Here is a 25207-nt window from a genome sequence, read left to right as displayed (position 1 = left end):
GCGTGAGGTTCAGCCAAGGATCTGGCAGGTGTCAGTCTCACCTGGATCAAGTAATGGCTGCTGATTTGTTCAGGGAGACCTTGAGGAATTTGGTTTTTAGCATCTTAGGTGTCGCTTGATTGCCTGGCTTTGAGTCAGTTTGGTGTGCTTGCCTGCCAACCTGGCCTGAGCTTCTCTGATCTTTGTCTCTCCTGTAACCTGCAATGGGAAAGTATTACCCCTGGTAAGGAGCAGCTAGGCTCAGCTGGGCATGTGGTGTTCTGCTGCCAGTTCCCTTGCAGAGTGGGGTGGAGGGGGAGGGGAGCCCTGTGTTTCTGCCATGGAGAGAGTCTTGGAGGGGGCTGGTCTTGCACCCCAAATAGTGCCAGTGGCTGATGTTTGGAAAAGCATCAGAGGTCCTTGTGCTGAGCCAACTTGATGAGTAATTTAAAAATGTCAGAAGCTTCACATAAAGTTTGTGTTCAGCTTTGTTGCAAATATAAATGGTGAAACCTCATCTGTGAGTTTCATTAGAAAGTTGTTTTAGGTGACATAGAAAAAGTGTCCTTTTTAAGTCTAGGTTTGAGTTTCTTACCCTGTAGTCAGGACAGAGCTGGCTCACAAGGCCACAGTTATTCTGAACCCTTTGATATTAGTGTTGATATAAAATTCCAGTTGTCTGAGTTGGGTGTCTTGATTTCTCCCTGTGACACCAAGTTGTGAAAATGTGCCTTCAGCATTTAATTCTGAATGTTTTGTTTGTTTTTTGTTTTTTAAGGTTGACAGCAGCATAAGTTACAGAAGGCAAATTGGGCTGGTGATAGTAATAGCCAGTTTGTCGGTGCTTTGGTGTACTCTCAGATGTCAAATAGCTTTGGGAGCTGTGATTGTTAATGAACTTGAAAGCTTTGCTCAGAAATCTATGGTTTTGGGGATGTCCTTGCTTTCAAAACTCTCTCTGGAGTTTTGAGATTCCCTCAAAGGGATAGGGCTGTCTTACAGGAAAACATAGCTTGTTTTCCTAAGGGACTAATTCTCAATGTCAGGCCTTCCCTAAGCCTTGAAACCTGCTCATCAGTTTGAGGTGGCAGTGACAATGGGGAATATTTCCGAAAGTGTGTTTGCTGACTCCTTATGCCTTTCTTCTCCCTTTGCCTTTAGCTTAACTTGCACAAAAGATCTTATTAGTCTTCTGAGGGAGAGGAAGGAAGGCTTTGGGTCTTGCCTGCCCTGGTTTTGGCAGCAACTGCTTCATTGGTCACCATAGGTGTATTCATTGTGGTCGAGACATGGCCGTGGGAAGGAAGGCTTTTAGTTCTGCTTGATCATTACATAGTTTGTTTTTCTGCCATGTGTAGAGATTCTTTTCATTGCTCTCTAATGAATTACTGCTGTGTGATTATGGTTATTGCTTATGTGTGGAGGAGGAGGAGGGCTGTGCTCAAGTGAATTCACTTGTGCATATCAGATGTCTGAAGTGGCAGGTTCTTTAGTGAATCTTGTATTCCTTTTCCTGTAGCTTGAGTTTGATCCTGCCTTATTTTGTAAATGCAAACTGAAGGCTATTATAATGGATTGAAGGTTGTTATAGCCTGAAAAAGAGAAGTGTGACTAATTGCAGGTAATCTCAGAGAATGTTGGTTACTTCTAGTGCAGGTTGAAGTAGATTGGCGAGCAGAAACAAGGTGTTTCTGCTAGGGGAGGATGCTTTGAGAATAAATGTAGAAGTGATTGGAAACAGACCTACCATGGAGTTACGTTCTTTGAATGCAGGAAAATGCTTTGAACCAAAGAGCATCAAGGAGACTGGACATTGTCTAGTCAAATGCTAATGTGAGTTGAAACAACACAACTCTTTTAAGTATTTTTGTGCCATTGTTTTTGAGTTATGGCTCCTTGAGGATCCTGCCTGAGTAATGGTGAGAACTTGGTAATCTTGAAAAAAATCTCCAGTTTTTCTGGTCCTCTATGTCTAGTTCTTTTGGTCCTAGAAGGCCAAATTCCCCATGGAAAATAAATGGGAATGCAAGGAATGGAAAAAAATATCAGAGGACAATCAACTTTATTGGCAAGATTGCTTCTTGTTCTTTAGGTTCTGGGTGTTCCAAGACAATAAACGGTATATTCTGGTTGAATATGCATATGGCTTGTATGAAACATGAATCTATTTCCTCTGTGGCTGAATGGTTCAGTAGATTTGTTTTGTTTGCAGACTTTCTACCTGTCCTCTCCTTTGACCTCTAGTACTGAAAATGAATTGGTGTGACTGTGAGGTGTTACCTATGACTGTGGTGTATTCTTAAATTGAAAATGTTTGTGTACTGATAATGCAGACATGCATTGTTATGCCTGTCTGGAGACGAGCTGTGGGAGTGCTAGCAGTTGAGTAGGATAGTTTTGGGATAAACTGTGCTGATACAAATGAACATGGTATTTGTCTCCATTTGGAGTCTGCACAAGTGCAGGGAGGAGAACTCAAGTCTGGAAGAATTATGTAGTCCATGGTACAAATTTGCGAAATTTGTAGAATTCACAAAGGTGAAATGAGAAATCTGTTGAAAATATTTTGTAAATAAATAATCAGGCCACTTTCTTCCAGTCAGATCTCAAAGGCTGCAAAGTTGGCTTTGTTGTGTTTACAGGAACTGTCTAGTTGAGAAGGTAATGTTGTGTGATGAGTAAGTCTGTGAACATGAAGGAGCAGGGGAAGCATGTGGGTCAGTATTGCATTGCAGCCAGCTTGTGGCTGTGATCTCTCTTGCTTCTCTGAAGTATAAATTTGCCTTATACATTGAGAACTTAAATTATCTTACTTGAACACCTTACAATTTTAATTCCTAGATGGGAATGATGAGCAATCCCAGCCCTTATGGTCAGCCCTATAGTCAAAATACTGGGCAGCAGATTGGAGCCAGTGGACTTGGCCCTCAGATGCAGAATAAAGCTGGACTGCAGAATAGCTTACCACAATTTCCAATGGACAAGAAGCCAGTTCCTGGGGCAGGAATGCCTAATATGGTAAGTAGAATGAAAGGTGTATTCATAAAATGTTGTGGTAAAGAGGAAAAATATGCTCTGGTCTTGCCACATTTTAAGTTTTTTGCAGCTGTATTACCCAGGATGAATATGTGTTTGGAATCCACACAGAATGCACTTGTTTCAACCCCTAGGACTGATATGAGGGAGAGGGCTGAGTTGTGCTTTCTGTGTTGATAAACTGCATCTCCACACTTTGGCCTTCCAACCCTGTTAACAGGGAAAATGGAATGGAGCTCCTTAGCTGAAATGAGCTTTGCAACCTGTTTGGACACCTCTGCCCTCCTGTCCCATCCTTTCTTTTGCTGTTGCTGTATTGGGCCCCTTCTCAGAGTATCTCTGTCTGGAGAATTGTTTTCCTGCTTGTACTCACTGGCACTTTTGGTAAAGAGAGGTGTCCCTTTTCAAACAGGTATTGCCTGTGATAGGGCTTAGAAACCCCGGCTGTGTGTTGGTTCTTGTGAATTACATGAACTGCACAACAGTCCTGATGCTGGAGGTGTTTCCCTGGCAACTGTAGTAGCCTTGGTACCTTTCCCTTTCCCCTCCACTTTAATTGCAGCAGGACTTAAGGAAAGGGGAAGTAAGAATAGTGGGAAAAGTGGATGACCTGAGCTTGTAAATGCCAGTGCCTCACCACATGCCTTAACATTAGATTCCCTGGCTTGAGCTTAAACCTGATATGCCCCATTTTCAAAGTTTACATTGGTTAGGGGTATGACATGCAGCATGTCTTACCAGGCTTTTTTCCCCCTATATATTTTTTTTTTAAATTTGTATTTATTTATTTTTAATTTAGGGAACAAATTCATTTTTCTGAATATAGCTTGTTTCTCCCTGCTTCAAATTTCACCCACACACCCCCTGGGAGGGTCTGTCTATTGATCTTACTAACTGTTGCTGAAAACCATTTCCAGTTAACTTTAGTACCTTTAAATTAAAAAGAGCTCCATCCTGTGATCTTTATTTAATGGTTTTTTAAGTTGAGCATGAAACATTGGAAGACAAGCAAACCAGTTGGTTGTATGAATCAATAAAAAAGCAGCCAAAACTTGTTCAGAACCCCAGCTGTCAAGTTTGTGTTCAGTGCCGAGCGTATAACTCTTTTGAAGCTGGTACCCAGCTGAACGTAGGAATTTAAAGTTGTTGCTGTCTCAGCTGTCGGTTACAACGCCAGGCTGCAAACAAGACAGTTATGGTGATACTGGAACATGCACAGACCATGAGGACCTGACTAATTGGTGAAGACGCCTTGTAAAATGAAAGGTTAATACTAGTAGTCAAGAGCAATAGGAGAACTGGGGTTTAGAAACACAGGTAGCTGGGGTCTAAAGAGCTGGAGATCTCCAGAAACATCCTGTAGAACCTGAAGAGTCAATTAGAAACTGAAGTCTGTTAAACTGAAGTGATACAAGCAACACAGAGTACCTGAGCCTCTCTTATTTGAGTAATCCTCAAATGTCACCTGAAAGGAATACAAAGAGTTCTGCATAAATAAACAGAAGCAGAGAAGACAAACTAGATGTTGCCATACCTGACATTAGTTCTGTGGTGTTTATTATCCTGAAGCTGTGCTTAATCTCTTGCAGAGACTAGGAGATGCTTGTTTTGAATGCTTATGTGCAAGTTTGCTGCACATAAAGCATTGGGGTTCAACCTCCTAATCTGCTGCCTGATTCAATGGAAAAGGTTAAAAGCTTCAGTGGTTCAATGGAAAAGGTTAAAAGCTTCCCAGAACTTGCCATTCATTCTCCTTTTCCAGGAGCAGTCAACTTGAGATACCTTATACTGAGAGGAAACCCCCTATTCATTCTGCTTTCTTTGATTAATGCAAGAATTGTGGATGCAACTTTTTAGCATCCAAAATGAGATTTGAGATCTAAATGCTATTAATATTTTCTGGTTAGTCTAGCACTGCAGATTAACCTGTGAGCATGTGCAAAGGTCTGCTGGCTATTGATAAGGCAAGAGCTAGGGCTAATAGAGTGATATGAGGAGGAAATTGTGGCTGGCAAGAGAATTGCCAGGACTGTTGCTAAGGGGCATTTTTAATGAGTCCTCCAGAACTACACACAGGTGGGCTGTTTCCTCAATCAGATATTGTAGTAGTAATTGTTTCTCTTATTGGACTTTCTCTTATATTGCTGTTTACTTGCTAAATGAATTATTTTCAAAAATAGATTTATTTCCATAAATTTCTTTTTCACCTTCTTCAGGGCCAGCAGCAGGCTCCCCAGGTGCAGCAAGCTGGGATGGGGCCAGCAGCTTCTCAAGGAATGGGGTCTGGAGCACCGACAGCAGATCCAGAAAAGCGCAAACTGATTCAGCAGCAACTCGTTCTCCTCTTACATGCTCACAAATGTCAGCGTCGAGAACAGGCCAACGGGGAGGTGCGACAGTGCAACCTCCCGCATTGCCGAACCATGAAGAATGTCTTGAACCACATGACACACTGCCAGGCTGGCAAATCTTGCCAAGGTAAGTGGGGGAGTGGTTATGTAGATTTGGTTAACGTTTTAGGGAGGAGAAGGGCTCCTAGAAAGAGATGGACTAGTGGGTGACTTGGGAAATAAGTTAAAGAAATACTGTCTTACTTGCTTAAGGCAGGGAATTGTGAGCAACTTCTGAGCCTCTAAAGTTTAGGCAAGTTAGAGGGGACAAGATACAGCAAAGGGTTGAGTAAAAATCTTTTGCCTAACTTTGTAACTCATGGTAAAATCTTTTGGATTCTGCCTTTATTTAAAAGGTAGACATAAACCAGGAATCTGCAAATAGGAGTCTACCAGTCTTCCTTAAACTGAAGAGATGAATCTCGAGCAATAGCAAGCCATGAATTTGACTGCTACTGGCACTTGCAACCTCTCTCTGTCCTACTAAAATGTAATCTCCCTTTTTGATAGCCTTGGCTAATCTGGATTGTGCCAGTTGTTGACATCTCATTTGCTTGGCACAGTCTGCCTGATACCTGAGCTAGATGGAGTTATCCTTCAAGCCATGGAGACATAGGCTTGGGTGTATCACATGGGGTATAATACTTTGACTTCTGTTGATATAGGTGTGTGCCCTGAGAGAAAATACTGCTCTCTACCCAGTTTGTGATGACCATGTGGAGATACTGGGAGTAGTTTGTAAATGCTTTTCATTTCTTCTCTTTGTCAGTGGCACATTGCGCATCTTCCCGACAAATCATCTCACACTGGAAGAATTGTACAAGACACGATTGTCCTGTATGTTTGCCTCTCAAAAATGCTGGGGACAAAAGAAATCAGCAATGTAAGTCTATGGGGGAATTCTGTGTGTTGAATAAACCATAAAATGCATGTTGGGAGTTAAACTTTCTTGCGCCCAGATAATAGTGGTGATGTTCTCAAGCCTGGGAACATGTTAATGTAATTTTTCTCTTGTTTTAATCTCAGAGTATTTTTTCTGGCTCTGATTGCTAGTGTTTATGAAAGATTTCTAACTTTATTGTATTTTTCTATCAAGAAGAAAGGTAAGAGTGAACAAATCATAGCTCTCTCGGCCAAATAGTTGTTTTTTTCATTGCTGCTTCTTCCAGCTGGACGGTTTCTGGAGACAGATGTGCGCACACACGCACATTGTGTCATTTCCTGATACTTGGTTCTGTCTTCATTCTTTGTTTGCATCAGATGTCACTTCCCCTTTCTTTTTATCCCCTTGATCTCCCTGACAAAATGTTTGGCAAGATTTTTGTCATTGTGTTACCTGTATGGTTTTTTTTTTCTCCCTACTTTAATGGTACTGTAGGCTCTTCTCATGACTAGTGTGAGCTCTTTCTTGGTTTAAGAAAACTAAAAAAAAAAACCCACCAAAAAGGGCAGAAAATGTGTTGCAATGGCTGGTGGAAAGCTGTATGTACACTTCTGCCTTTAACCTCTGTGACATGGTGTGCCTCTGTTTTCAGTTTGAAGCAAGCAGATGTGTCCTAAATACTTAAGAGTGGGATTTCCTCTAAGCAGCCCAAAGGGAAAACAGCATGTTGGAATGGCTGGTTGGGTCAAAACTTGTCTGTTTCGTGACAGGTTTTTCAGATCTGTTCCCTGCATGCTTCCTGAAGGAGATGTTTCAGTTCTGAGCAGCCAGTGCACTTTTTGTCTGTCCCTTATTGGTGGGCCCCTCTGGCCGCCTTCTCCTCTCCTCTCTAATTCTGAGTGTCTCTTGCAGCACTGCTGGGCGGAGCTGCAGTAGGACTTGCCAATACCGGCTCTGTGGGCGTGGGGCAGCAGACAACACCCAGCATTAACACTACCAGTCAGATAGACCCCAGCTCCATCGAGAGAGCCTATGCAGCCCTTGGACTCACCTATCAAGGGAACCAGATGCAGACACAGCCCCAGGCTCAAGTGAAGAATCAGCAACAGGGACAGTCACCCCAGAGCCTGCGCCCTATGAATCCTATGAGTAAGTTTATCTGTTAGTGTTAAAATGCAAACTCTACAGGCAACTTCCCCATGCTACATCTAATGCAAATTTTCTCAACCTACTAGCTTAATACTGCTAGTTAATTTGCAAAAGGTAGGGCTTTGCGATATTTTAGACTTGAAATAACAACTTGCTCAGTGGAACAGGAACTTTAGAGGGCCCAGGTGCCCTTCTCCTGGAAAACAAGTTGTCTGGAAAAACTAGTTTCTTTGTAAAAATGGTAATTTTTCAAGGCTTTTTTTTTTTGGCTTTATAAATGTACTGTAATGCAAATTTCAGGCTATTGGGAAGTTTTTAATTGGATATGCAGGCATTGGAATGCCAGCACTCAGGAGTGCTTCCCCATCACTCAGAGTGCAGCATTTTACATTTGTATCTCAGATATGTAAAGTTTGTTTAAAAAATTTAAAAAAGTAAATAAAAAAAAAGTAAATCCTCCCCAAATCCTGTCATGTGATCTCACATAGCTCTAAATTGTCTAAGTGGCATATAGCAACATTGTCGGACTAGATAACAATTTCAATTCAAAGTGCAGTTAATTGGAACCTGTCTATCATTGGTATCAAATGAAGTCACCTTTAACCACCAAATCTAAGTTTGATAGTTTGAGATTACATCACAGGAATTTTTCTCACTCTTAGCTGTTTGCTTGAGTTGCATAAGTAGATGTGGCTTTTTTAGCGGAAAAGAGGAAAGAAGAGCTGGTAGTGATTTATCACAAGCTTGTGTGGGATTGCAGTGATCGTGCCTATGTGTCCCATGAGAAGCTTGTGTGCAGAAACACACAAGCTGCAACCTGAAACCAACTGCTACTTTGCTCTGCAAAGGGAACACTGCTCCTGAGTTACTCAGGCAAAGGCTGCTGGGTAGAGTAGACTTGTTAATGAGATGACTGGCCCTCACAGATTGCATGTGACTTGCTAAAACTTTACCTTCTAGTGTGTGAAAACAGAGGAAAGGGTAAAGGTCCTGAGAGCTTAGTCTTAAAACAATTAGATTAAAATAATATGATTTTCTATTGTGCCTTGGAGTCTTTTCTGAAGCAAAATTATTCTTATTTTTTTATGTATGTGATTACTTATAGACAGTATTTCGCCTGTGCATTCCTTGCAGAACAGTGGACATTCTTTGTACAATTGATAAGAACATCTAATGAAATGGGATTGAAAAAGCTCTTGGAGTGTGAAGAACTGCAGCTTAATGTAGAAAGGATAAGCATGGAGAGTGTAGATGTTTGACTGTTGCTTCCTTATTAGGCATGGGTAGCTAAGGAGGGAGTTACAACAGGTGAGATAGAAATTACCAGGTCATGGCCTACAGGACAACAGGGTTAGTTTAGGAGAAATAGCAGGATTTGGTGAGGACTGCTGTATGAAAAGATGCAGTCCTAAGTAGGTCAAACAAATGGTAGGCTGTGACAGTTGAAAAAGGAAGAGTTAAGGTAAAGGTTGACTGTTGTCTTGCACGCCAGTGTGCTTTCAGATGGCAAAGTGGGTTTGGGAAGAAGAAAAGGACTAAAGGAAAGGAGATTTAGAACAGATTTATGAAAAATTGGTTAAGTACTTGGTTGTGAGATTAGGGGTATGTATTAGGCTCGATATACTTAATTTCAGTGGGCTTCTCCTGTATGCAGTGTGTAATTTTGCTTGAAATACAGATTCTGTAGGATTCAAATGTCCTAAATACATGTGAAGCTTGGTAATGGTTTTCATGCTACTTGCAGCTTCACAAAATGATCTGTTTGGAAGTTCCAGACAGAAATATACTGAATTTTTCTTTACTAATTGAGAGGCAACCGTAATGTGTGAAGAAAAGAGGCAATTTTTATGGTGATTAAGATTGGGTATGATTCAGAAAACCAGATTTTGTTATGCAACAAATTAGAGGTGTTTCCTGCAAAGGATTGTCAGATTTTCCTTCTTACAAGCATTGGAGGTAGTTGTAGGATCATCAAGTATGGAGTGGGTGAGAAGGGACCTTGTCTGATGTTGGTGGTAACTGATGTGAGTTTTTGAAGCCTCTGTGAATATATATCCCAAGATTCTGAATGAAAAAATACCCAACTGCTTCTAAACAGAAAAGCAGAAGTGGTTGGACTCTTTCATTAGAGAGTCACAGGAGAGGATACCCTGGAATATAATACTTGGAGCAAATTGAAATCACTTGTTTGTAGGTAAATTCAGGAAGATGTGCAGAGGAGTAATGGGGTTGATGCTTCACTTGGAGGTCACCAGTGTTGGGCCTTGGGCTTTTTCTAAGTTTGTCAAAGAAAGAGGGGTGAAGAGAGCAATGGGTAATTAAATTCCCTTCACAAAAGTCCAAGTATTTGAAAGTCTAAACCCTTGTTATTGCTGAACAGTTACTGATTTTGTGTGGTAAATGGGCTCTTCATTTTTTCTGTATTCTCCTGTTTTCTAGGTGCAAATCCAATGGGAGTGAATGGAGGAGTGGGGGTTCAACCTCCTAATCTGCTGCCTGATTCAATGTTACATTCAACTATGAATTCTCAAAAGTAAGTTGAATCCTTTGTACCCCAGTGATTTTGTTTTGATCTCATGGCACTTCTTGCATAAACAGTGGAGTAAATGCCATTGATGGCTATCTCTCCCATTGGATTTTGTAGTTTTTGTTGCAGTTTTCCAAGTCCTTGGGTAGAACAGCATGTACTCTTTCACTGCGTTGTTTGGAGGGGGGTGTGTGTGTGCAACTATTTCTGCAGTTTGTCTATTGATTAGGGAATGGCTGAACTAGCACTTTGTCCTAACATTATTCTAAAAGAGGCTGTGACTGTAAGATGATTAAGCTGGGGCTAGACTTTTGCACTCAATTCTTGCTCTGTTTTTGAAGCCCCATGATGAGTGAAAGCGCCAATGTTGCCAGTTTGGGAGCCATGCCAACAGCTCAACCATCCAATACCGGAATTCGAAAGCAGTGGCATGAAGACATTACTCAGGATCTCCGAAACCACCTTGTTCATAAATTGTGAGTAGCAAATATCAGAACAATCTCCAGTTAGGTGAGCTGCTGCCCCAGAGGTGTATTGGAGGCAGAGGGGTTGCAGAAGGAAGCCTGACGTGCAGAACTAGAGGGCCAAGGAGTGAATTTTGTCAGGATGCATGGAGAAGGGAAAGCAGAAGCCGAAAGATGGAGCTGCATCTGCTGATTTGGGGCTGTTGTCTTGGAAATTTCCCACTCCATACTCAAACCATCCACAAGGGGCTCAAGCCATCTACAAACATCTACTGCCCCTGGAAGAAGCAGCAGTATCTGCAGTCTGTCAGAGGATTTGCTTGCTGCTTTGTGTTCAAACCACTGGGGTTAATGCTGGTCTGGGAACATTCTAATCACTTGCATGCATTTCTTTAATATTTTTTTCTTCCCACTCAGAGTCCAAGCCATATTTCCTACACCTGACCCTGCAGCACTGAAGGATCGACGTATGGAGAATCTGGTGGCATATGCTCGGAAAGTGGAAGGGGATATGTATGAATCAGCAAACAGCAGGGTGAGATGCCATCCTCTGTTGTCTAGTTCTGTGTATTTCTACCTTGATCCTGTGCTGATTGGGAAGGAAGAGGAATGAAAGCACAGATGGGACTTCCAAGCTGAGGAAACAAGTGTTTAGGGGCTGCTGGATGGGGGTCTAGGAACCAAGCAGTTGAAGGCTGCTCCCTGGATGTGCCAGGAGTTGAGATGTGCTGTGCCTGAGATATGTTACTGTCCCCTAAAAGCAGTGTTGAAGCTCCTCACTTTGATTGTCCCAGAGAAATGTTGGACACAAGAAGTTAAATATCTGGTGTTGGTCTAATAATTGAGAGCAGTGCCCTTAGCGCAGTGCCCCTTTTCCCCCCTCTATCTGTCTGACAGTCCCTGCAAAGGAGAAGACTGTCTCCCACCGCAAATGAAAATGTGTGTCTGTAAGGCTGCTTTGCAAGTCTGAAACACTGGGACCAGTTGCCTTTTCTTAATGTGTGTCTCATCTCCTTTCTTGGTTTTTAATCCTCCCCAACAGGCAGAGTACTATCACTTGCTAGCAGAGAAGATCTACAAGATTCAGAAGGAGTTGGAGGAGAAAAGAAGAACCAGGCTGCAGAAGCAAAATATGATCCCAAATGCTCCAGGCATGCCACAAGCTCCCATGAATCAAGGCCCTAATATGGGACAGCCACAGCCAGGAATGTCTGCAAGTAAGAACATTTGGGTTACTGATCACTTGGTGCAGGAAATCCTATACTGTCATTTCAGTGGTCTGGTGACTATTTAGCTGTTTGTGGGTATGTGACTTGTTTGTGAGCTACTGTTCATTGTTGTACCTTCATAACATGCTTTAAATTTTTCCCCAGTTTCTGAAAGCTGATGAGGATATTTCTGTCACTGGAATGTACTACTATTTTCAAGGAAGTTCTTGAGTTTGCCTCACACTTTGAGGACTCTTTAATAATGTTTAGTTACTGTATACACTTACTTTCTTTATACATGAGTTTTAATGTGTAATTCTCACTAAAATGTTTGATGGATAAATCCTGGTGGTCTTCTGAATAACATTATCTTATTTCAATGTCTTTTTTTGCAGATGGTCCTCTTCCTGACCCAACCCTGATACGTGCCAATGTGCCAAACCAGATGATGAATCGCATGCAGGCACAGCCAGGTAAATATTTGAAGAAAATTTGCTACTGTGATTTTTAAAGGAATCTTGGATTTTGACAGCTCTTACTGAAGCATCAGAGACTTTGTATCATATGCAGATTTTACATTTGCTTAAGAAAATAGCTATCTATATTTCATAAGTCTTAAATAACTATATAATAAATATAAAACACTACTTCTAGTAGCATTTCGTCTTGTGATTTTGAGCTGCACATTAGCTGCTTGCTTTGTTAAATAAAGAGCTTGATGCTTTTGGAATTTCTGATGATGTATGCGTAGGATGGTGGGATCAGACAAACATGGTGAGCCTAGGCAGCTCATGTGAGGACATGTTTGTGGCAGAGGGAATGTGGTGAGACTTACTGCTTAGAAAAAAAGAGCAGAACCTTTGTTACACATTCAAGATGTGTTATAACCAACATGCAAAGTACTTGAAGATACAGTTTGAGATTCAATAAGGGAATTTCTAATGTGTAATTAAGATAATGCAACTTTTTGTGGAAAGTTGATCTTCAGCAGCAGGTGTGACAATCAGTATTTGTCACGTGTTACAGTAGTTCTCAAACTTAATGAGTTTTAATAACAGTGGAAACATGTCTTGAGGGGGGGAAAAGCTGGTCTGTATTCTGAAAGAGTAGGTAGCTCGACCACTATATTTAAAATTATTCCACGTAACTAGTTAAAAGAAGGCAATATTTGATTGAAAGTTGGTTGCTGGAAAGCAAAATTAAAGAAACAGCATTTCTTCTCCAAATGTTGAATGGTGCCTAAAGAAGATTTCAGGTCTTTGTTTACACGTTGTTTTTTGGCACAAATTCACAGGAATGAATCAGTTTGGTCAGATGAACATGCAGCTGTCACCGATGGGACCCCGACAAACCCCTCCTCTTCAGCACCCTGGACAGCTAAGTCAGGCCGGGGCCATGAACCAGGTCAGTGCGCCTTCCCTCCAGGGTTGAATTCAGGTTGGCTTCTCTTGTCTGTGGTTTCCATAAAATCAATCAATAAAAGAAATTTTAAAATAAATCAAGCATCACTTCTTCATTCTCTTGGCCCTTTGGTTTCTGTCTTTTTCTTCTCCTCTAAGATCTGCCTGATATATAGTAAATCTTAGATATTTGTGGTAAGAATTGCCTAAAATATAAGTTGAAGTGGCTTTTTGTTGCATTCTTAAAACAAGGAACCAAAATAAATCTTAAGTTACAGTCCCAATCTGAAGTCAATATCCTTTTACTTAGCTTTTAAGAGAAATAGTCATAAATTCTGTCTTTTGAGAAGAGCTGTAAGCAGGCTTTTTACATTGTATCCTACAGATAAGTGGCAAGCATCAACTTCTGCAACAAGATAAATGTGTGGGTTTTTTTGGGTTTGGTTTTTTTTTGTTTTGTTTTGGTTGTTTGTTTGTTTTTTTTGTGGTTTTTTTTTGTTTGTTTTTGGTTTTTTTGGTGTTTTTTTTTTTTTTTTTTTTTTTTTTTTTTTTTTTTTTTTTTTTTTTGAAAATGTTATGAAGGTGTATGCACATTGTGTGAAATGAGTTGCTTTCTTTTCCACCAGATGGGATTTCCTTCACGTATGCAGCAACCAGGAGTTGGCCAGCCTTCTGGTCAGAATCAATTTCTACAACAGACTCAGTTCCCTGCTTCTTCCCCGGGAATGAACACAGCGAGCATGCCTATGACTCAGCCTGGCAATCAGACGCCAGTATCTCAAGTAAGTTTTTGATTTCTTGACGTGAGGTCAGTGACCTTTGTTATAAAGTGGTTATGATTGTTCGGTTTGTAGTAATGGAGAACAACTTGTTTCCTTGAGAGACTTTTGGAATTATAATCAACCAAATTCATTTATCGAGACTTTTCATTTTCCTGGCGTAGCACTGGGAATGGCAAGGGTGAAATATTGTTGACTTGTTCTCAGACTTAAATTTAGGTGTTAGAGAGGAATTGTTTTAGGTTTGTTTTTATGGAGCAAAGAAGAAATTGTGACTCAGCATGCAGTAGTTAAGATTCTGTTGCTGAACAGCAAAGCAGCAGAGCCTGAGAAATTAAGAAGTGGCAGAATAAGTCATAAAAAAGCATGTCTATCGAGGCCTGTGTGTTGCTGGCTTTGGGGGATTAAGAGGGTTATCACTACTGAAGATCTGAACTTACAGTCTAGCAGTTTCCTTTCTGTCCTCTCCCTCTCCCTTTTCAGCAAGAACCTTTCAGGCCAGGAAGAAGTAGGGAACATCAGTTTGCTTCTCATTGATGCTTCTTCCTAGTTTGCAGGCAAGATTATTGTGGAGTTACAGTTTTTTATCTTGACCAATACAATTTTTTTTGTAATTTTATAATGGTAGAGTTAAAGCAGTACTTATTTGTGATGATAAATTCAGTTTCTAATCTTGGGGGTGGAGGCATGGGCACACTAAGTGTATTTGAATGCAGTTTTTCACTGTGGTGCATTGTCCCATATTCAAGATGTACAAATCTGCACTTTTAGAAAGAAATGTTTTGCGAACCGGGAGTGTAGGTGTGCCATTCTTTAAGTGCATCAACAAGTACAAGTTATTCTATTGAAACTTCTCTAAGAGAGATGAATAAATTATAAAACAGCCTTATATTTGTGTAGAACAAAATAAATCAAGTAGACCATTTCTGCTTTTGAAAGAGTTTCTAAAAGTGAGACAGATGGTTTGTCACATTTTTAAAGTACGCTGTGGGAAAGCAGACATTTGATAGTAATTTTTCTTGCTTTTCTATTCCAAGTCACTGCAAATGTGTACCTGTTTTCCCATAGGCACAAATGACCAGCGCTTCCTGTCCTGTGAACTCTCCTGCAATGGCTCCAGGTTCTCAAGGGAGCCATATTCACTGCCCACCTCTTCCACAGCCTCCCATGCACCAAAATTCTCCTTCTCCGGTACCTAGCCGAACCCCAACACCTCACCACACGCCCCCAGGCTTGGGATCACAGCAACAGCAGGCAGCAGCAGCTGCTGCCACCACTGCCCCCCCACCTGCCCCTCAGGCAATGCCAGCTGGACCGCAGTCCCAAACTATGCACCCCCCTCAAAGGCAGACTCCAACGCCTCCACAGGCACAGCTGCCTCCACAAGTCCAGCCTCCAGTTCCAGTTACCCCTTCTGCAGAGCAACAGCAGCAGCCTTTGTCACAGCAGAGCACGACTGCATCTGTTCCCACACCAACAGCACCGCTGCAACCTCAGCACCCCACAACACCTGTAAGGAAATACTTTAATTGTGCTTTCCCTGCAAATGTTTGTGTGCAAGGTTTAATTTTCAGTTGTGTGCTCCTGCCATGTTTAATATTAAAATTGGGTTTTTTTTGTATTTGGGGAGTAAACTTTTTCCATCAAGACAAGTCTGTAGGTCATCTGCTGTTTCCAGAGAGGAAGTATTTTACAGAATTCTTGTACATGTTTTGAAATTCACTTTGAAATGTGGGTGAGGCTTTTGTTTATGTATACATATGCACAGTACTTATACAATAGGGGAAACAATACAATTTTCTGTAGACAAGGCCTTCTAGTGCATGCCTCTGATACATATTTTCCAGTAGCTGAGGTTGTGGGACCACTGTTTTCTTCAGGGAAAGCAAATAGAAGAGTACTAGAGTGCTTTTAAATTCGGTGGAAATGTAACATAGGTAAAACATAGATTAGAAAAGGAGAATAGGTTCGTTGAAGCCTGCTTGTAATGTGTTTTGTTCCCTCAGCTTTCACAGCCAGCTGTGAGCATTGATGGGCAGGTATCCAATCCCCCATCCACCAGCAGCACAGAGGTGAACTCTCAGCAGACTGTTCCAGAACAGCAGCAGCCACCCTTGCAGGAAGTGAAAATGGAGATTAAAACAGATGAAGGGGAAGCAGAACAAACAGAGATGCAAATGGAGGAGAAATCTGAGGTGAGATTGTTGACCAGATGTTGGGGTAGAATACCTTCATCTAGTACTGCTGGATGCTTTCTGTCATTCCTTTCAGAATTCAGTGAGAGCTGTAGGTGCTACCTGCTGCTGCTGCAGTTTTGATTGTTGTCTTTGGTCTTATTCCTAAAGAAGGGTCTGTGTTTTCTGGTGAAATTGTGGTAGTAGAAGTCAGTGGCCACAGAAAGGACCATTATAATGTGGTTGCTATGAAGCTTTGCTTTGGTAAATTCTGGTGTGAGGGTGCACTCGGGTCAGTCCTACAGCTGCTAAAATAGCGGATACTAGGATGAGGGGAAATGGCTTCAGGTTGTGCCAGGGGAGGTTTAGATTGTATATTAGGAAAAGTTTCTTCACTGAAAGGGTTATCAAGCATTGGAACAGGCTGCCCATGGAAGTGGTTGAGTCACCATTCATGGAGTTATTTAGACGACGTGTAGATGTGGCACTTTAGGATGTTGCATAGCAGTGGACTGGGCCGTGCCACATTAATATTGGACTTAATCTTAAAGGTCTTTTCCAACCTAAATGATTCTATATATACACGATGGGCTGCTTTACTGGGCTTTGACAGTTTGTCACTGAGGAGAGCCAGGAGTGTGGCTGCCAGTCACATCATCCTGGCAGCTCAGCTGTATGAGAGGCTGTTAGAACTGCCTGAAGAGGTATCCATGCTGCTATGCAGTGTTTGAAGATGCATTTGCTCAAGTTTTAATCGAGTTTTGACTACAAAGGAGACAGAAGAGTGGGTAAGCAGCATGACAGATAGGTTTAAAGGACAGAAATGTGGATGGGTGGCCAGGAGACTTAAGTGAATGGCTCCCAACTGCGTTCCAGGCTAAAGTAGAACCAGTTGTGGAGGAATGTAAACCAGACCCAATGGAGCAAGAAGAGAAGAAACCTGAAATTAAGACTGAAGTACCAGAGGGGGAAGAAAGACCTACTACTCCAGCAACTCAGTCTTCTCCAGCAGCTGGGCAGTCTAAGAAAAAAAGTAAGCAGAAAGACTGTTTTTACTTAAATTCACTGCACCTCCCTAGAGAAATCTCTGCAGAGGAAAAAAACCTGGGCTTTCCTTTTTGGTACTTAGTGGATTATGTGGTACTAATATGGATTGTTCCTTGTGGCTTTTGGACAAAAATATCTAATAATACATGTGCTTATAATTGGCTTTGGGCAAGTTCTTAAAGCCTTTAGAATTAGACACTAAGCCATAGTAAAATTGTGAATACAATGGAGATTTGAAATACTCAGTTACAGATTCTCTAGACAATTTTTTGTCTCGGGGCCTTCAAGAGGGGATGTATCTGGAATGTGAACCATCTCTACTCATCAATGTCATTTTATGATCACCTTTTCTTCAGGTGATCATTTTAATATCCTCCTTGGGAATCAGTGTTGCAGAGGATAAACAAGCCATGCTTAAGTACCTTAAACCCATTGTCTGTCTGTCTTTTTCCACAGACATAACATTTTCTAGCAGGTTTCTTCCTTGCAGCCGTTTCTGCTATCTTTCTAATGTTGATTATTTTCCAAAGTTTTCAAGCCAGAAGAGTTGCGGCAGGCACTTATGCCAACACTGGAGGCACTTTACCGTCAGGATCCGGAGTCTCTTCCATTTCGACAGCCTGTGGATCCCCAACTACTAGGAATTCCTGTGAGTGTCTTAGCAAGATAATTTCTTGGTTTAATTCAAAACTACTGTATTCTGACATACCTGTTTGAGAACAGCTTACATCTGTCTTCTTAACCTCTTCATATTGATGTGTTTGGGGAGGTTTAACTTAGGCAGTGGAACATACAAGGTCTGACTTAGGGAAGTTTGTTTGGTTCTGAGTTCCTTTTACTAAATAAGCAGATATAGCATGCACTGGAATGATCTACCAACAGAACCCCAGTGCTGTATGGCCTTTTTATGGTTGCTTCATGTTGTGATGCTCTTATTGCTGAATTTCATAGTTGTTTCTCATCATGCATAAATCTTTTCTGAAGATGTGGGAAATTAGGCAGATAAAACCCACTTAAAAATGTTCATTAATGATTGTTATTTGTTATAGGAAAGGAAGAAAAAATTTAAGTTAGAGGTTTGTTTACATTTGTTTACATTCTGCTTGTTTTAGAATGGTCTTGAGAAGACAACTGTCATTCAAGGATCTGTGTTTTTAAACTCTGAATTGACCACACAAGTTTACAAAAGATAAACAAATACATAAATGTAGAAGTCTTTTTTAGGTGCTTCAGGCGATGTTTTTTGCCTGAAAGAGCTTTTATTTGCTATTGGTGTGGGGGTTTTTTTAAGGCAGATGCTGCAAAATTTCAAGGCCTGCTGTATTACAAGCATCTATACACTTGCTAATATTTTTAATAAGCTTTCAATTGACTGTCATTCTGTAGACTTTTGTAGATGTTGCACCATAATAAATGGTGGATTGGAAAAGGGCATTCTTTAGAGGACACATAAGTTTTATCATGGAATAAAATTATTTCTTTTTGTTAGGTTTTCTGGGCTACCAAAAACAGTTGCTTTATATTAATGTTCTTATATAAGTCTTTGGATCACTATGGCTGCAAAAACATTGGCATTTTCTACTATTGGTAATACTTGTTTTGCTGATTAAAATTAGAGCTACTTGTTTTCATTAGTTGTGAATGAGCAACAGCACCTGAGAAATAAAGGAATTATGAAAAGAAAGCACTGGGGAATTACATGGTATTAACTTAGAGATTGCATTCTGTGTGTCACAAGCAGTTTGACAATCAAGTCAGGGAGGAACCTGTTTTTCTTGATGAGAATTTATACATTGAGAATGCATATGCTGTCATGTTACAACACAGTTCTCTAGGAGGGTTTTGATGTGCTGCGTTTTCTTGCAGGATTATTTTGACATAGTGAAGAACCCCATGGATCTTTCTACTATCAAGAGAAAGCTGGACACAGGACAGTATCAGGAACCGTGGCAGTATGTAGATGACATCTGGCTCATGTTCAATAATGCCTGGTTGTATAACCGCAAAACATCCCGGGTATACAAGTACTGTTCCAAACTGGCAGAGGTGTTTGAGCAAGAAATTGACCCAGTTATGCAGAGCCTTGGTTATTGCTGTGGAAGAAAGGTAAGAAAGCAAATATCTTTAGTCTGTTTCTTGCTTCCTTGAACTGAAGGGATAAAAGATAGCAGTTGCAGTTACCAGTTATGGAGTGTCAAAAATTTCTGAAGTTTACCAGGATTTAGCAACCCTGAGTAATCTGAATTTGAGCATTTTGTGGATCTTCTAATTCTATCTAGTCCTTAAGCAATCTATTTGTATGTAAGCCCTTGGGGGAAAAAAGTCAGCAACAGAAGGCTTATTTTGATTAGGACAAACTTTTGCTATTGCAAATTAAACAGTGTGTTTTTATTACTTCAGAAGTTCTGTATTTCACTGTATATTGAAATTCTGTTTCCCTTGTTTTGATGTGCTTTCTGTCTTTGGAGAAGAGTTAAATTGAGAATAACAGCCCACTCAATGTCTTTCGTGACTAGCACTTCGCACACTTTTCGGTACAGAGAGATCTGTGCACAGAGTAAGGTGGAAGTGTTCACTGTCTGGGTCACACTTGCTTCCCATGGAGAGCAAGTGAAAGTGTGTGAGTACTAAGGTGACCCATTCCTCTTTGCAGTTGGAGTTCTCGCCACAGACTTTGTGTTGCTATGGCAAACAGCTATGCACGATCCCTCGAGATGCCACTTACTACAGTTACCAGAACAGGTAAGGAAAACTCAGCTGGTGCAGTTTTGTGCATGCTGCAATCAATCTGTGATAGGCATGCATGTATTTACATAGACACCCTCTTTATATGTGTTTACACCTTTATGTTTTAAGATAAAATTTTTTGCTGGAAGTGCTCTTGAATAGTTTGCCTTGTGTGCTAGTATTGATTTCTTTGAGCAAAAGTTCACTGCAGCATTTGCTCCTCCCTCCTTTGTTTGCAGACATGTGATGTCTTACTACATTTTGATCCTGCAGTTAATTAAATCTTCAATTACCTACAAATTATATATACAAGTCTGTTGCCTTTATTTCCTACTGTGCAGCAGATTTTTTATGCAGAACACTGAGCAGACTATACAGAAAGTATATTAATGCTCATAATACATATTGGTTTTGGCAACTCTTTGGTTTTTCTTGTGATTTTAACGCTGAAGAGCAAACTTACTTCTGTATTGCACATCTCAACTGGAAGATCTGTGTATTCAGATCTTCAGCGGATTGATGCTTGCTTTTTCTCACAAAGTTTCTTAAAGGAAATTGTCTTGGCAGTAGCTATCGGTAGCTCAGTAAAATGCTGTCCCTTCTACAGCTCTTTTGAGTATCTTTTTTTACTTGGGGTTTATTAAAGGATTTAAACTTAACTTCTGAAAGGAAGTTTCTTACTAGTCATCTCTGAAGGTCATCTCTGGGGAAGTGAGGCAGGAAGAAACAGGCAAACACATGCTTTAACATTCCCATATTCCCTTGCCTGTCATCAGAATGTACCTATTAGAGCAGAGAACTGCTTAACTCCAATATCCACCAAATTATTTAGTTCCTGCTCTCCATTCATTCCAAAACCTCAAACAAACAAAAAAAAAAAACAGCCCCAAAACAAACCAGAAGGACAAAAACATGAAGGGTTTTACCTGAAATTTTACCAAAATTCTCCAAGAATTGTAGTTTCCTTAAGCACCTGGTCAGATGAAAGCAATCAAAGATTATACAAGTTACATCTTAACCTTTTAAAACTTCATAAAGGTTTATAGCAGCAAATGGTGGTTTTTAAGCTTCTCCTACTTCTTTAGTCCTGTAATACCCCACAATAGCTATTATAGTTTTAGACATGCATGTAGTGTAGAGCTTGTCATGTCATTGCTTGTCATTATCTTCTGCTTATGTTTGTCCATAGGCAAGTACTAGATGAACCAAAAGACTATTGATCAGAAATCTGACATTTGACATGTTTTCAAATGTTAGAAGGGAATGTTTGCATTTTAACAGGTGCCTACGTGTGACTTGTAGATGACATCATATATACAGATGCATATATCTATAGATTGAAATGTATAATTCCAGAAGTACTGTTCTCTGTATTATCTCAGATGAAAACATGGAAAGGAGGTTGAGACTTGTCTTTTTAGCCTAACAGTTGCTAATTACGTAGTGTGGCTTTATAATGAATTTGTTTGAATTTTTTTATTTCTATTTTTAGCTGTCTTGTGCACTCAATTAGCATGCCTTATAATGGAGAAGCCCCAGCTTTAGAACATTTTTTGAAGGCTAGGGTAGAATCTTGAATTAATTGCTATTTTATTGAAGTACAAATGAAATCTTTCTCTGTAATGCTTGCTGTAGTGATGGCTGGACTGTTCTATGTGCAGACTGGGCTATGGCAGAGTCATATCCATGTAGAGCATTATGTGTCTAGTTAATGTTAGTTAACATGGAGTTTGACAGTTCTATTAGTCTGTAAGAATTTTAAGGACAGATTTTATTGTTCCTAAAGTTTCTGATATTTAGCTTTTCTTTTCAACTGGGAGAGAATTCTGTGACCTTTTAGCATTTATACATTTAAGATGGAAGACTACCTCTCTTCCACTGATCTCCTGCAGATCCTCCTCCCAACAGAACTGCTGTGCTGATGTACAAGTCAGAGTAGCAGTTCCTCCTTCCTTCTGCTCTTTCCCCTGTCTCATTTTAATTCTTTGCTGTACGTGGCATGGATTATTAAAATGAAGAGGGTATGGGTATGCTAAAATGGAATACTCTTGTTTAATTTGTTTTTATCGTTTGCTGCTTGTGAACCCATTTGAGAGATTTAATGCTAATCTGTGCTTTGCCTTGGCTTTCTGCTTTGTGTTGTCTTGTCTTGCTTCTATGTTTTTGTTTTTGTCCTGCAAACCCCCATTTCTTTGTTTGTGTGTGTGTTATTTTTTTAATTTCTCCTTCATGCTTGTCATTGTCTGCACTTGGCTTTGATTGCGCAAAAAAAAAAATCCAAACCAAAAAACCAAACCAACCAAACACAATGTGGGGCCCATAAATCTGCATCATTGAATATCCTTGTCGCCGTTGATGACCTGCTCTCTGCTCCTGTCCCTTCCTTGGCCTGCTGTGATTGGTGGCTCCGTTGCTTGACTTGGGCTGTGTTGTGTGGACGGAGCAGTTCACCCAAATATGGCCTTCTTGCTGACAGGTATCATTTCTGTGAGAAGTGCTTCAACGAAATCCAAGGGGAGAGCGTTTCTCTGGGAGATGACCCATCACAACCTCAAACGTGAGTTATTTGTGTTTGCTTGGGCTGTGCTTTCATGAGCTGTATCATGGCCTACTGTGCCTTCTGTAGGGAAGGGTGGTTTGGCTCTAGGTTTTTAGGCTAGTAGAAGGTGGACGATACATCCTTCATAAAAGCCTGGACTTAACGCTTGTCTTTCAAACCTGGACTGACTGAACTAGTGAAAAATAAGCACTTAGTGCTTAAAATTGCAACTGTACCAATAGAAGGGAAAGAAGAAAATGGCTTTTTCCCTGAAAAAAAAGTGGAAGTATTCTACTGCAGAGAAATAACCATGCCTGCAGGCAAGTGTGTGACAGACAAAGCTTGAAATATCAGACATACCATTTTCTTTATACCCTAGCTATGCCATTAAACTTGTATTCAACATCAGGTTGTTTTTCATCCAAACCAGAAGCAGGCAACCTCCTTTTGCCATACAAATATTTCACTACAGGAATGCCATCTGCCTATGAGAAATGCTGTGCAGTAGCTGAGGACACAATAAAAGGCTGTGCATGGATTTTACCAAGTTGGTGGCAAACTATTGGGGCAGTCTCTCATTTTGCTGTATCCTCCTCATACCTCCCCTCAAAAAGATCTTGAAACAGAGTTTTTGGAGACTAAGAAAGCCCTTGAGGGACAAATGAGTGCCAAGCAGTTACTCTTTGAGCTATACAAGAAGTCCCTTTGGAGGAAGGCAGTGCAACAACCCTGCAGGTAGAACAAAATGAGGATTTCAGGAAAAGTCTGAAGCCAGAGGGAGAGTTGTTGAAGTTGGTAATTGGACAAGCTGAGTTTAACTTTCATTTGGAACCAGATCCTGGATGCACTAATGGATGTATACAGAACAGTACTGGAAGTATGTGTTTGGGTTTGGGATGATGTACTGAAGTGTACTGAAAGAGGGTAGATTGAGATTAGATACAAGGAAGAAGTTCTTCACTATGAGGGTGGTGAGGCACTGGAACAGATGGCACAAAGAACTTGTGGATGCCCCATCACTGGAAGTGTTAAAGGACAGGTTGAATGGAACTCTGAGCTACTTGGTCTAGTGGAAGGTGTTCCTGACAATGGCAGGGGGTGATGATCAATTAAGGTCCCTGTCAGACCAAACCATTCTAGGATTCTGTGACTTACCTTTCTGGAAGGAAAAAGGAAGAAATAATGTTGTGTGCTGGTCAGTACAATGGGCCATTTCATGTTCCTGTGGATAGATGGATTGCTATTCTAGTAGAAGCAAAGATCCAAAATTTAATCAATATAGAGTCAGAGAGTACATAATTGGAATATACATGGTGGGTCCTGTTTAAGTTCCATGCACCATATTATAAGAATAATTTGAATTAATTTACATATTTAACTTCATAATTTATTTTATAAAGAGCTTCAAGTATTCTGCAGGTTGCACAATTCAGAATAAATACTGAAATAAGAGGAGATAGGAAGGTTAATTAATCTCATGCAAGTTGGAGTGAGTCTGTGTCATTGCTTCTCAGAGAGGGACATACTGATCTTCTCATACAGAACACTCTTTGGGGTAAATTCTCACAGATTTGAGTATTGTATGTTCTGAACCATGTAGTTTAAAACTTCTGTCAAAAAGATGAAATTGTAGGCCTTGAAACTGATGTAGAGAAGGTAGAGATAATGTATAGTAATGGCTGGGGTTGCAGGGTTTGGAAGCTGAAATTTATCCTTTGAAGTTGGTGTAGGAGGAGGGCTAGGGGAATCTGAAAAAAGATAACCTACCTTTCTCAGTAATCAAAGATAATTGGAATTCTCTGCCTGCAGAATAGGGGAGGCACATCAAGTAGTCTTTTCACCATTAAATACTGATCAGACCTATCCAAAACTTGAATTATCAGCAAGCTTTAATATTTATCCTGTAGTAAACTCAATAAGGGAACAATGTTGCTCTTTACAAGAGAAAAATAATATTTTCCACAGACAAAGTGGAGTGGCATACACTTCAGTTGTCTGTCACTGTGTAAAATATAATTACTTTCCTTGTAGTGCCAGTGAGTATATAAAAACTTTGCTTGTGAGTTTTGTCTTTGTGGATAGGTGTGATATTGCATGAATGTTTGTTGTCTTGTGTTAAAACTGAGTTTTATTGCCTGTTTCTCCATAGCACAATAAACAAAGAACAGTTTTCAAAAAGGAAAAATGATACACTGGATCCTGAGCTGTAAGTATTGCTGTCACTCTTTGAATGATCCCCATTTTAAGTACTTTGTAAGATACATGTTATGCATTCACCATCAGCTTTGCCTTGGAATGTTTTCAATTTCGTGTAGCTCTGTTAGTTGGTAGGGGCTGCTCAGTAATCAGCAGATCTGGCATTCAGTGCTGAGAATGCAAACCACTGTGGCTGTGCTTGAGAAATATGTAATACTGGATGTATGGGCTGAAATGACTCCATTTTGTTGTCTTGCATGTAGGTTCAACAGAAGGATGAATGCAGATAGCTCTGCTTTGAAACTTCGTTGTGGCAAATAGTCAAGTCTCAGAACCGATTTGAGTCATTTGGCAGTAGCTCTTAGTGCTGTTGGTGTTTCTAGTTGCTGCATTTTACAGGCAGCTGTAGTAGAAGGAAAAGTTGCTATATTTTGAATCAGCCAGTTATTCTGTACTACTCTGAAAGCAGAGCTGTAGTCATTCAGTAGCATTAAGATGATAGTGAGTCAGCTGCTTTTCTTTATGTTCCTGAGCAGTTTTTTGAAGCTGCTTTATATGGTCCTGCATCATGCACACCTATTGCTGCTATTTTGCAAACATTATCTCAGTTCTCAAATGAATGAGGAAAAAGGATATTTATTGTTCCCACACCATCCTTCTAAAGGCACAAGGGTCAGCCAGTTCTTCTGTTTTACGAGGGCTGTGGGAA

At 40.5% G+C, this 25207-nt stretch overlaps 1 protein-coding gene across 6 annotated transcripts in view; it reads left to right on the top strand.

Moving 5' to 3' along the window:
• The window catches only part of EP300 (E1A binding protein p300), a 62126-nt gene that overhangs the window by 22832 nt on the left and 14087 nt on the right, over window positions 1-25207 (top strand). For all 6 annotated transcript variants that reach the window (XM_053979027.1, XM_053979025.1, XM_053979024.1 and 3 more), the window contains 19 exons: window positions 2821-2997; window positions 5232-5493; window positions 6175-6288; window positions 7201-7437; window positions 9877-9970; window positions 10306-10440; window positions 10846-10963; window positions 11471-11645; window positions 12032-12109; window positions 12931-13040; window positions 13663-13818; window positions 14884-15327; window positions 15822-16010; window positions 16866-17022; window positions 17567-17685; window positions 18903-19142; window positions 19690-19778; window positions 22240-22320; window positions 24452-24508. In XM_053979027.1, coding sequence (XP_053835002.1) covers window positions 2821-2997; window positions 5232-5493; window positions 6175-6288; window positions 7201-7437; window positions 9877-9970; window positions 10306-10440; window positions 10846-10963; window positions 11471-11645; window positions 12032-12109; window positions 12931-13040; window positions 13663-13818; window positions 14884-15327; window positions 15822-16010; window positions 16866-17022; window positions 17567-17685; window positions 18903-19142; window positions 19690-19778; window positions 22240-22320; window positions 24452-24508 — 3032 coding nt within the window. The remainder of the gene's footprint in view (window positions 1-2820; window positions 2998-5231; window positions 5494-6174; window positions 6289-7200; window positions 7438-9876; window positions 9971-10305; window positions 10441-10845; window positions 10964-11470; window positions 11646-12031; window positions 12110-12930; window positions 13041-13662; window positions 13819-14883; window positions 15328-15821; window positions 16011-16865; window positions 17023-17566; window positions 17686-18902; window positions 19143-19689; window positions 19779-22239; window positions 22321-24451; window positions 24509-25207) is intronic.

Source organism: Vidua macroura, chromosome 5 (assembly GCF_024509145.1).
Source record: "Vidua macroura isolate BioBank_ID:100142 chromosome 5, ASM2450914v1, whole genome shotgun sequence".
NCBI lineage: Eukaryota > Metazoa > Chordata > Aves > Passeriformes > Viduidae > Vidua > Vidua macroura.
This window is presented reverse-complemented; position numbering and strand designations above follow the sequence as displayed.